Genomic DNA, 13121 nt, shown 5'->3' with positions numbered 1-13121 from the left:
GGTCTGCTTTACTTTGGTGGCTGTCTAGAGTTGTCTGGAAAAAAATAAATTACTTAATCTTGAGATTCCTGGTGTTTGTACACTTAAGCTATTCAAAGCTGTTCTTGCGTAACAGGTAAAAAAGGAGTTAGGCTCATTTCCCTTCTTTTGGGCAGAATTACTTTGAGAAGTTTTTATTTAAAATGCATTTTGAAGTTGTGCTTGTCAAAACATAGTGTGTGGTTTTGCATGTTGGCACCTCTGATTTGTGACCTTAATTTTTTCTCTCTGTCTACTGTGTTAGATTTAAACTAATAATGGTCAAAATTGATAGCATATAACATTGTGAGCCATAACTTATTTGTGGAAAACTTGTAGTTTTGGACCCTGCATATTATCTCTTTGTAGTTGTTAGGAATTTATGCATGCTGGCCACTGTAGCAGGGTTCATCCCTAGGATCCCGCTGAAAATACAAAGTCCAAATGAAGTCTTTTGTTAGTACTTGGGTCACAGTTCAAGGTGGGTGCCTCCAGAGAGGGACCCCTACCCTGATTCACACCTCTCTGTTATACCCATACCACCCATCACCCCATCCCCAAGTCCAATTGCTTATTTCTGGTCAGTGGTCTCTTGATTTCTTACTGGTTTTCACTGTTACTGGGCTGGCCTTACTCTGAAGTTACTTCACTGTCTTGGAATTGTCTCCGTGATCCTTATCTTCATCACTATCTGCCAGATTCAGCTAGTTCTTTGTTAGCAGCACTAGTTGTATCAAGCTACTTTAGCTACTAGTGCTAAGCTACTCAGAGGCAAGAATACAGCTAATCAAATTTCTTCTGTAACAGTGGTCCCATTCATTGTATTATTTTTTACTTAATCTTATCTTCATCTTGACTCTTTATAGGCTGTAAATGATTCCTGCTACCAAAATGATGATTCTGTCCTGAAATCCCTTGTAGAAATTGCAGATTCTGTTCCAAAGTATTTACGACCACATTTAGAACCTACATTGCAACTAAGTCTGAAGGTAAAGCTAGGAATTTTTTTTTACAATCACTCTTTCTGCCGTAAAACTTCTGTTCTAACCATTTGCTCTAATCTTCTGGATTGTAGTTGTGTGCAGATGCCAGTCTCAGTAACATGCAGCGTCAGTTGGCGCTTGAAGTAATTGTGACCTTGTCAGAAACTGCTGCTGCTATGCTGAGGAGGCATACAAACATTGTTGCACAAGCCAGTAAGTATTTTACTCATTGTCTTTGAAACAATTTGTCTTCCTTTACTGCGTTAAACTGACTTTGCAAGTGGTCAGTGGCAAAACCATGTCTAACTCGTTTTGCTGGTGCTGGTAACTTTAGGTGACACTAAATTGAGTTTTCTTATGGAGAAAACCCCTTCTTATTATGACATTTCATAAATTAATCAGTGCTTATGCAGCCACCAACAATTTGAATAAAATTACAAAAGATTCTTCATTAGATGTTTCCAAGGGAAATACTACTTTCACGTTTTTCTACAGGCTTTGGAAATTTGTGCTGTTAAAAAAAAAAAAAAAAAGTTAGTTGATGCATTTAGTTCTGAAGTTCTACGTTTGAAGTTTGGTATGTAGGCCAGATACTCTGCAGTGCTGGCAACTGAAGACTGAAGGAATTCAGCATGCGTGTTGAGCTTCAGTGTTGACTTAAAGCTGTGAATTAAAAATCAGATGCTTATATAAATACTTAGAGATAGTCTAATTAGTCTATTTAATGTGTTGATTATAAGTTCTTTGGTGAGGCACTTTTTTTTGATCATGCATTATTATTTGAGATACTAAAAATAACTGTCTTCTGGACAGCCCCAGCAGCAATGCTGTACACACTGGTATTTCTCTGCCTTTTAAACCCTTTTTGTCAGTAGATCAGGGCACCGACATGGCAGTGTAGCATGCTTTTTGGAAAGATTCTTTTCCCTCCCTGTCACACTTGTATCTGTCTACATTCTTGCTTGTTTTCTGAAACTTGCATAAAGACAATCTATTAAAAGACAACTTTCTTCACTTGTGTGCTCAGGCTGAGGAAAGTTGTGTGTATATACATGCCACTAATCATAAAACTTCTGGAAAAAGTTGTAAACTGGATCTGCTTGGCTTAAGTGTTTAAATTATTGACTAGAAGTTTTGTTTACTTGTAGAACAGTTTTTTTAAAGAACAAGTTCTTTCAGAATATATTTTGAAATTTGGAAATGTTTAGAATGCTGTGTAGCTTGTTGAGAATATCAACACTTGACACTTGCTGTCCTACAAATCGTTACAAGTTTTTTATCTGGTCAGGCAGCACAGTGGAGAAGCACCTCATATCTCTTTAGAATGTATTACTTTTATATTGGGTTGCTAGTTGCTGTTTAGGAATTAAATATTTGTATTAAGATACTGTATTAAGACACTGTGTGGGAATGAAATGCCTTTGGTTTGCAACCCATTGTAAAATTGCTCTTAATATTAATGAATCACTGAGATGAAAGACATTTGTTTTACAGAACTAGTAAAACAGTTACATTCAGGGAATGATAAAAAGGCAGCCAAAAAGGATTACTTTTGTCTTGGTTTTGTGCTTTAGTTCAAAAGGCTTTCTGTTTTCATTCAACTAAAAAGTTGCTAGATCACTTGATCCTCACAACTAGAACCGGGTCTTAGGCAAAACCGTCATCTTATGCTGCTTTTATTGAACACGATGCTGATTTAGGAGTAAGTCTGCGTCATGTGTACCATTTTTCTGCTCAGGAATTCCATTTGGGTTCAGACTTCCCTCCTTGAGCTCAGTATTCAAGATAGTAGACTGGTTTATTGCTCTTTCCCTAGAAATTAGAACTGCAACCTATCTTTGCCTGTAGTTTTGCTCAGTCTCCAGAAAATGGAGAGTCATGATGTACTCTTGAGAAGAAGCAGGCTGAGTAGGCTCATCCTTAAGGTGTTTGTAAAGTCTATATATTGGCAATAGTTACATTTTGAGGGCATATCAGGATAACATTGAAACTTTAATGCACAACTAAAAAAAAAGTCTTTGTGAAAGTATACTTAGTGTCAACTGCATTCATATTAAACATCTAGAAGAAACAACATGTTAACAAGCTTTTACAGGTTATGGATATAATGATGGCCAGACAGCTTTGGATGGCATTTATCCTCAGCCTTGCTTGTTAGTAGCAATGGACACTGACATCAGTTTTTCGGAACTGTGTCGCATTTGTGGCAGATGATGGTTGACTTCCATATTTCAGAGGTGTGACAATACATTGTTTTCATCTGTGTACTTAGGAGTGTCTGTGTCTGAAAAGCTTCTGGGTTATAATAATTTTTTTTTTTTGAGGAAATTCTTTTCAGTGACTAGTAAGTATATAGGATTTTGACATGTGGGCATCATGTGAGAGAGTTCACAGTGTCCATTAGGTTATCTTGATAGGTATATAAAAGCTGTCTGAAGGTTTTTACAGCCATGGTATAATCTCTAACTGAAGATATGTAGCCACATCAAGCAAATCAATCCATAATTTGATCTTTTCTTGATACTTGCCACACAATGCTGTCAGGGAACAATAGTTTCTTCTGTCATCAGTTGATCTTAAGTTTCTCATCTGTCTAGATGTATGGTAAGGTGAGTTTGCTTAGGGTTGTGCCTCTGTTGTAGATTACAGTAGTGTAAGTATATTATGAAATTTATCAGTTGCAGAATACCTAAATCTCAGCAGCAGCATGGACTACTGTATGCTTACTAGTTTTTGAGGTAGGTTGCTGTAAGGGATGGTTAGCTATGATGCCTGTTTCCAAGATGCATGGTAAACTGTCCTAAAAAGATTATTAAAGCTCAAAGTTTGAGTATTTGACTAAAAACTTGTTTCCAGGGCAAAGTGAAGCTTTTTTGCATAAATTATGTTGAATTCAAACAACTGTTCTGAGTGGTTAGTGTAATACAAAGTAAAGAATACTTAAGAGCACCTTAGTTTGCTCTGAAAGTGCAAGATATGCTTTTCACTCCTTGGGCTTCTGAAGTGCACAGGAACAGGCAGGGTTACAATAGCCAAGTCATTCCACTCCTTCCTCCTTTAAGAACAACTCAGAAGAAAAGGTGTTGTTTATTGCATAGTAGTTGAATGTTATGATAAAGATTGTGTAGTAGTCTCTATAAAGAGTTATACTGAGAAGAGCAGACAGAATCAATCAATCTGCAGAGGTAGAAGTAGAAAACTGGTGGATTATTATGTGCAAAATAGTTTCATGGTACAAAAAAATAATTTACATGAAGTGGGGAAAAATATCAAGTTCCATTACCTTATTGTAAATGTAAAGCTTTATGTTGTGACCAGTGTACATATAGTTAATAAAATTTATCATGTTAGTAAAACTATGGGTTGAGTATTGTTCTTCCATAGCAAATATAATCTCTTTCATCAGTAAATGTTCAAAGGGTGATGTCAGAATTTTAGCAAAATGAATGAAGTATATCTGACTTCTTAAAGCATATAATACTCTTTCTAACTCTTTCAAGGAACTGAGACTTTATTAAGGAATTTACTTTTTACAATCTTCCATGATTTAAAAAAAAACTTACGTTGCACTATGAGTCTTGGTAAGAAATACTCACTTTTTTTTACTCTTGATTTGAATGTTCTGAAAATACTTTTCTGGCAAAGTATTCTGAATTATTGGCTGATGCAGCTTGACAGACTTCGTTATTTGCTACTGGAAGAAGAGGTTTTTTCTTCAATGATTTTTTTTGAAAGGAGAAAACTTAAAATTTATGCTTCTTATTTGAGAATCGATTTTAAGAAAGCAACCCAAGTGTATAACTTTTTTTTTTTTCAGTTCCTCAAATGTTAGCTATGATGGTTGACTTGGAAGAAGATGAAGATTGGGCAAATGCAGATGAGCTTGAAGATGATGATTTTGACAGGTAATTGCAAAACTAGTTGTTTCAATATATTATCAAGACTATGTGGCTAAAGGCAGATTTTAAGTGCAGGATGCAAATGACTGCAGCGCATTACTTTTTCTTTACTGAACTCTTCTAATTTTGTTCCTTTGGTCATGAGCAGTATATATGACTGTTTTCAGATAGTTTATATGTAGGTTATTTAGGTACTGTTCAGCAACTAAGTAAATTCTTTCAGTATTCGTGTACTGCTGTAATTTACTTCTAGAAGTTGCATGTCCTCTTGTCTGCTGTTTTGCATTGTTTTAACTTTTCAAAATTTTTTTTCTTCTGTCACTTATGTTACTCAGTCCAGAAGTCAGTGCTTCCTAACCCTTTAAATTGAGGGTTTATCCTGAAGTTAACTGGAACCAAAGCTGGAAGATACTGACCTGTTTAATTATCTATAACCAATCTCTTCATATTTTTCTGTATCTATGCCCTGGAAAAGGTGATGTTAAAGAAAAAAGCTGTCAGCCTTTGAAAGGACATCAGAATGCATGGTGGAGTTCCTTGCTGGGTTTCATCTAGCTCAAAAATATTATGATTTTGCTATTATTTTAAATCCCTTGGTATGGTTAGCAATAGCTTATCTTGTTGTGTCTTAGGCAAGAAAGATCTACTAAAAATGTCCAGTCTTTTTGATTTGCTTATTCCTGCATGCTTTGTAGCTTGCTCCAACTTTTCTCTAGAATGACAGTGGTTTGTCTACAACATCCTGTTGCATGTGCTCCTGTCCAAATACAGTTAGAATGAAGTAGAAGAAACCAGAAATATGTGTAGGCTGTAACTATCTCCACACTTCTGTAAAGACACAGATGTTCATTTACTAGTCTAGACACCTTTTTGCCACATCTGGCATCTCCTCCAAGACTCAAATGTAATTAGTGTTTTGAAATAATTTGTCACAGAACACTTTGAGATCTTCATAGGAAGATAAGCAATAGAAGAGATGTTGATTTGCCGCTGAACTGTATAGTGGTTTCTACTAGATATCAGGCATGCAAAGACACTTGCAAAACCATTGCGTAGGAGTTTATGGAAGAACCTGTTTCATCTCTGCTTGACTTGGAGTATATTTTTTTTTTGTTCCCCTTGGTGATAGAACTGAAAGTAAGCTGTCCTTTTTTCCCCCTCTCACATGGTAGACCAGACCCTTTTAACCTGTTTTGTTTCCTCAACTTTAATATTTTGCCATACAGGTAGAACTTTCAGACACCACTGTCTTCAGGTTTGTCAAGTATTTAAATCTTTTCAGCTAAATTTCAAGGAGAACTAGAATATTAAAGTTCAAATCTTCATCAAGCTTTTCAGGGTGTCAGAGTTTATTTAGATGGCCTGCTTTAGGCAGCTAAGTACATACTCTGAATTATCCCCTTGAGGTATGCCAGTTTCTCTTTATTGTCAACAGAGTAGCTTTGATGTTCTAAACACAAGTTAGCTGCCTATGGATTTTAGAGTGAAAATATTCCTTTTTTTTTTTTTTTTGTTACAAGTTGTGAGTAGAGGGAGCAGAGATCAGAAAACAAGTTATGCTTGGCAACCTTAGCCTAAAGGAGAAACATAGCTCCTTTGACCCTCCAAGTAATAGGAAAGCTTGAGTCTTAAATACAAAATACTGGACATCAGTAGTCTCTGGTGATTGTATGTGGTGTTTGTTAGTTTTACCTTTTAGCAGGTTCGCTCATGTTACTATGCGTTTCCTAGCCCTGAAGTTCACCTTTGTGGAGAGTTGTTGATTAGCTGTTGTGCATCCTAACCTCTTCTGGTGCTTGACCCTTTATAGCTATGTAAGAAGACTGGAATTTCTGTGCAGTCCAAGAAACGGGGTAATGATCATCAGGCTGTAACCTAGTTAGGGTGTGTTCAGATCTGACTAAGGGGGATGTGAGTCAGCCTACACAAAAGCATCAGGGAATATTTTAGCATTTCCATTTTTTTGTTGCTCTGACTTCATAAAGCAGTGAAATTCTAAAGGAGGAAAACGTTAATCCAACTTCCTCTTTCCCTGGCAAAAGCCTTGCAAACATTGCAGGGAGGTGTGTGGTCGTTTTTCTAAGATGTAGTATCTTTATTTCCTCAAATTGAATGTATGAATTAATGGTGGAAGGAAAGAGCTGAAGGAATGTCATTTCAGATGAAAGTTGCCAGTAGCTTCAGGCAGCTTGCTCTAGTCTAAACCTGTGTGCCCATGCTCCGTTGTCCTCTTGCTGGTGATGCTTCTGTTTATTTGAACATGACTAATCTGAAGAATAAATACAATACTGTCAGTATCTTTGCACAAACACCTTTATTCACAGCATGTGAGTTTCTAGGCTGTCTATGATTTGTAATGAGGCCTGGTGATTTAAGAATAATAGTTTGAAGACCTCTACTTCTGACCCAGCTGTCTGATACTTAAAGAGGAGGGAGATTCATCCCTTTCTGAAGCATTACTCAGTTTTTCCATCAGCATGGGTGTCTAGGATGGACTGTAATAACCTTGAGTTATTACAGTTCTAGCCATACCCAGACTGTAACAGTAGTTAGCTGTGTCCTAGAAACTTCTTTTTGCTTGTCTGTAGGGAATAATTCTATTGGGTGGAACAAGTCGCCTTACACAGATAATGTTTGGCTATTCTCAATTCTGGAACTGGCTGAGAGTCACAAATTCCTCACCTGAACGGGATGTTTTCTGCCCCAGCTGTAGGCAAGAGAGCATGCTACTAGTATACTGGTACTGCAGCCATGCAGGAGGAAGGTCTCTTACGTGCTAAAACTTGAATTCTGCTGGTTCACCTGATTTATAGCAAGTCTAAACTTGTTTGTGTTCTCATGACAAAAAGATGATGGCCAGTATTATTGCTTAATTCATTGCGCATTTAGGTTACAGCTTTCTAGGTATGTGTAATTGTTGCAAAATTCAGTCTATGCCCTCAGTACAAGTAAGGCCCAAGTTTCTCTGGTATGAGACTTATACAATGGGCTACAGAAAATAAACATTTAAGTGGAGGGTAAATAATTATTTTGTGACCAAAGCATCTGTGGTGTGTGTGTTTTTAGGTTCCTGTATGTTTTATTTATTTACAGAGGCTCACGTGTATTCAGATGGCAAAAGTTTGAAGTCTAGAACTGCAGGAAAGGGTACTTCTGTGCCTTGTTGAACTGTTTGTTTTATTGTAGATATCAAACCATTGATATTTCTGTAACTGATATTTAGCAATGCAGTTGCTGGTGAGAGTGCACTGGACAGGATGGCATGTGGCCTTGGAGGAAAACTTGTTTTACCTATGATTAAAGAACATATTATGCAAATGCTTCAGAATCGTAAGTAACTGCAAGTTTTTATCTTTTTTCTTTTTTTTTTCCCCCCTCAATTCTATCCTTTTTGAGAGCTCGGATACTTCTTAAATCTTCTGTTTAGCTACTTAATATATTTTATATGCTTCCACTTTTGATTACAGGCGCAAAAACTGTAAATGCTGTGAACTTGGAATTTTATGCCTTTTCTTAGGCTGGGATTTATAAAACTTATGTACAATGCATCACAACTTTTTGCTGGACTATGGGTAGATGAATAGAGACGTTAGAAACAAACCAGTACTTTTTAACTCAGTATGTGAATTAAATATAAAGGAATACTTTTTTTTGTACTTTGTAATATTCTCTCTAAATCGATATACAATGCCCCACAGTACCTTAAGTGTGCCTAAACTGCCACCTTTTATTCTGTAGCTCATTTGGTTTTGTTTTTTCAGAAGTGCTGCATTTAAATGAAATTTTAATATGTTACAGTTCATAGAGGAAAACTTGTTTTTTGGTTTTGTTTTTTTGTCATGGAATTTGATGGACCAAAATACAGCAGAAATCTGTGGTAGACTGGCAGTGTTTTGGTATGCTGATTTTAATATCCATTTCATGAGGTGAATCCATACGTTCTTATCAGTTGCTTTGTATGCTTCTTTTCCTCTTAAAATACCTGTAATGCTTGCTCAGGCAATCATTCAAAAAAATGTCGTGCATTTGCTGCATACACTTTCAGCTGACCTATGCTTTGAGCCTTGGAAGTAGAAGATAATGCAAAAGTTCTGAGTTTTCCTACCATAATGATTTAAAACCCAGTCCAAAAAAAATTGTCACCATAGTGGATATGGAATATAGGGCTACTCAAGGTACCACTTGTAGAGTGTGAACACTTAGAAAGTCTGTTTCAAGTTTTCTGGTAAAGAAAGTTTTATTTTGGTAATAGATTAACCTGACTCTTCCCATGTTAATAACCCAAGGCTACCAAACACCTGGGTTTGTATTGTCCACAGAAAGGTCTGGAGTTTAGTGGCTGTAAGACCCGACTCCTGTGAAGGGGAGAAGTCATGCAGTGATGCCTGATGCTTGCTTTCTGCTGGGTCAGAGCTTTCCATAACCATTAGTACTCCTTGGAAAAGGGAAATGCAATAGATATTGTTTGATTCAGAGGCTTTCACTGGTGGGGAGTTGGGGGGAAAGATGAAGACATTTAGATTAAAACATCATTGATACTCTCGGAAATCAAACTTTGCCTTCACCTATCCTCACCGCTTTTCTCACAAATATTGATTGAAATTATTTATTGAAATTTTAATTTCTATTTGAATTGGGTAGCCAGATAGTCCAAACATGATTGCATTTCATTTTGCAATATCATTAATTTCAGGTCTGGAGTGCATGCTAATAGTAATACAGTGAGAGTAACAAGAGGTGCAGGCTTAACTAGGAACATCCAATGAACTTTAATAACAAAATAAACTACTTCTTCACTGTACCTTCTGTCAAGATGATATTTTATCTCATCTTGATCAAACAGAAGCTTAAGTGTCAGGATTCCAATGCTCTGAACTGTGGTATTCTCTATTCCAGGAATTTAATACATTACCAGCAATAATGAAATCTTGCATTATTTTGGGAAAGAAGTTCTGTTCTATGCCTTTCCCGCAGGTTGTTTGATAAACCTGTTTGTTCTTCTGGTTTTCTTTTCTGTTATCCCCATGGTTTCTTTCACAGAGAAAGATTTTGTAAAAATAAATAAGTAAGAAATTCTCATACGCTTCCCTGGCCTAAAGAAAGAGGATGTGAAAGATCCATTTCAGCAGTACCCACTAGCCTGAGAACAGGCTAATAGGACTTGGAGAGAGGGAAAGCTTTACATCCTTAAATGGAATGTTACTGTTCTTAAACAGTCTTGGGGAGACTGCTGAAAAGTTTAGTTCTGATTATTTATTTGTTTTAAATTTAGGTATTGTTTGGTTCACTATAGACCTTTTTCCTTTCCTGACTTAGAGGAAGGTATAGGCTGTTTTGATGTAATTTTAAAAATCAAATGAGGTGGCGGTGAGGGAAAAAGAAATACTGTCTTGATGTTTCCCAGATTAGCTTATTTAATGAAAATGCAGTTCCAGGTTTTAGTACCATGTCCATACTTGTATCAGCAGTTTAGAATTCTTTTTTCTAGGTCTGGAATTGGCCTGGATTAGATACATAATTCCAGAGATGTACAAAAATTTGAGTATGGGGAAAAGTGAAAAGTATTTAATAAATCAAGTAGATGCATCAATTTCCTTTCCCTTTCCTACTCTTCCTCCTCCTGTCCCATCCACCCCAAAAAAGGTGGTTTGTCTGTGGTGCTTTGTAGTTTCCAAAGTGAATAATATATATTTATTTTCTTTTTACTCATCTGTAGCTGACTGGAAATACAGGCATGCTGGCTTGATGGCACTCTCAGCCATTGGAGAAGGTTGCCACCAACAGATGGAGGGAATTTTAAATGAGATAGTTAATTTCGTTTTGCTATTCCTTCAGGATCCTGTGAGTCTAATTCAATTAATTACTTCAAAATGTTTTCATTTCTGCTCTCATGACTACTTGTTAACTATTTGAGGGAAATACTTTTTCAGCATCCAAGAGTAAGATACGCTGCTTGTAATGCTATTGGACAAATGGCAACTGACTTCGCACCTGGTTTTCAAAAGAAATTTCATGAGAAGGCAAGTAGTAGAATAGTAAAAGAAAAAAAAGTGGTAAAACTCTGCCCCTTTTGGAAACTTGTTGTTCTGAATAAACACTTCTGTTTCAGGTGATAGCAGCTCTTCTGCAAACCATGGAGGATCAAGGCAACCAACGTGTTCAAGCCCACGCAGCTGCAGCACTCATAAACTTCACTGAAGATTGTCCCAAGTCACTGCTTATCCCGTACTTGGATAATCTAGTGAAGCACCTTCATTCCACTATGGTGATAAAATTACAAGAGGTATAATGTACTGAACAAATTGCGTCATGGAGGGTAATCTGTCACAGGCGCAGAATAAATTTAGCTGAACTAAGATGTTTGAAATAAGCCAGTAGATATATCTACTGATGTTGTTACAAACTGACAGGAATTAGGTTACATACAAGAGAGTTTTTTAGATTTGGAATGCTTTTGAGTATAATATGTACTTTAGAAATATAATGCTTTATTCTTTCTCTTTCCAAGTTGATACAGAAAGGCACTAAGCTAGTTTTGGAGCAAGTTGTGACTTCAATTGCATCAGTTGCAGATACAGCAGAGGAGAAGTTTGTTCCCTACTATGACTTATTTATGCCCTCTTTAAAACACATTGTTGAGAATGCTGTTCAGAAAGAATTAAGACTTCTACGAGGAAAGACGATTGAATGTATCAGCCTAATTGGTCTTGCTGTTGGTAAAGAAAAGGTAAGCTTAGATCTTATCTAATGGTCTAAATGTGTTTTAAAGCACCTGTGTTTTCTGCTATGTTAACACTGAATTAATATATATTCACTTGATAAACATATAGCTATGTTGCTGATTTCTATGTTTGTCTTCATGTTTTTATTTCTGAGGTAGCTGTCTTGCTGATTAGATTCACAAATTCAGAATAGAATATTAAGAAAATATTACAGCTTAAATTATTCTTGTCATATTGGATAATGTTGAAAGCACACTTTTTTTTTCTTTTTTGGGGCTTTTTTGCCTTAAGAGAAATACTGTAGCATCTCATTTAGGCAGTTTCAGAATGGCAGGTAAAATGTACGTAGCTAAAAGGAAACTTAGCATTATTTTTTGAATGTGGATACCTGAAAAAGTTTAAATGTGCTCATAATAGAGCTTGAAGTACTTGTTTGTCATGAGGCTTGATGATTTAGCAGGGGGTTTTTGTTGACATTAATTTGGTTAAAATGTGTCTCTGTAGAAGTATAAAGAAACAACAGTGAAGGACTAGACAAGAGTCGAAGTGATGTTCTCATAGCAACTTTGCATTATGTTTTTTTAGATTTTCATTTTATTGAGTGAAGAAAACAGAAAATCACACTGAAGTAAAATAATGTGATGTATGCAGTACGAAAATATTAGTAGCCCCCAAATTACCAGCCTTTTCCTTTCACTTAGAAGGACTACCAGTAAACTTACCATTCATGCAACGAAATTCTAAATGGATTTTAAATGTAACTAAAGTTTGATAAATTATTCCTGGAGGACTACTGGGAACATGGGGATTGAAAAGAGGATAGGCATGACATCATTGGGACATCTGATGTCCCATCTGATGACCTAAAATACTGCTAGTGCATGAGTAAGTAGCTCATGCTGTCAGCTTTTATCCCAGTTCCATAAAGGAGTCAAAATAATGAGGGTGTCTGGAGAAGTTAGAGTTGTCAGATTATGTTTTGTGACTATTAGTATTTATTTATGACATGTTTTATTTCAATAGTCCTCTGCTTTCAAGTATATGAATAGAGACACAGTGAAGCTTAGGACACGAATGATTTGGTGATACTTCCAGAAAAAGAACTTGTGTTTTTGCTTCCATCCACGTTTCAGCCTGTTTCCAGCTTTAGCTTGTGTCTTGATAGTGTGTTGGACATAAATGCTCATTTAAATTGATTGGTGTTAAGTCTCAGAAATGTACCCTTTTAATTTGCCTTTAAAAACACAGTTGCTTCCTATATCTAGTTTATGCAGGATGCGTCAGATGTAATGCAGCTGTTATTGAAGACACAAACAGACTTCAGTGATCTAGAAGATGATGATCCACAGGTACGTTAAAACTGTCTCTTTATAGAGCGTAGCTCATGGGTTAGTATTAAAAATGTTCTTTGGACATCTGACATTTCTCCCCCTCCATGCAATTACACCTTCAGAGTAATTGTTCAACATGTCTTATAAAAATTGAGAGTGATTGCCCTA

General features: G+C 36.3%; 1 protein-coding gene across 1 annotated transcript in view; it reads left to right on the top strand.

Annotated features, from left to right (window-relative positions):
• The window catches only part of IPO5 (importin 5), a 46819-nt gene that overhangs the window by 15734 nt on the left and 17964 nt on the right, over positions 1-13121 (top strand). The window contains exons 7-15 of the mRNA XM_075741049.1: positions 885-1007; positions 1094-1214; positions 4819-4906; positions 8124-8230; positions 10617-10741; positions 10831-10920; positions 11010-11183; positions 11409-11627; positions 12888-12971. Of these exons, the coding sequence (XP_075597164.1) occupies positions 885-1007; positions 1094-1214; positions 4819-4906; positions 8124-8230; positions 10617-10741; positions 10831-10920; positions 11010-11183; positions 11409-11627; positions 12888-12971 (1131 nt within the window). The remainder of the gene's footprint in view (positions 1-884; positions 1008-1093; positions 1215-4818; positions 4907-8123; positions 8231-10616; positions 10742-10830; positions 10921-11009; positions 11184-11408; positions 11628-12887; positions 12972-13121) is intronic.

This window comes from Balearica regulorum, chromosome 1 (genome assembly GCF_011004875.1).
Source record: "Balearica regulorum gibbericeps isolate bBalReg1 chromosome 1, bBalReg1.pri, whole genome shotgun sequence".
In the NCBI taxonomy this organism is placed as follows: domain Eukaryota; kingdom Metazoa; phylum Chordata; class Aves; order Gruiformes; family Gruidae; genus Balearica; species Balearica regulorum.
The sequence above is the reverse complement of the archived record's forward strand: the minus strand, read 5'-3'. Positions and strand labels throughout refer to the sequence as shown.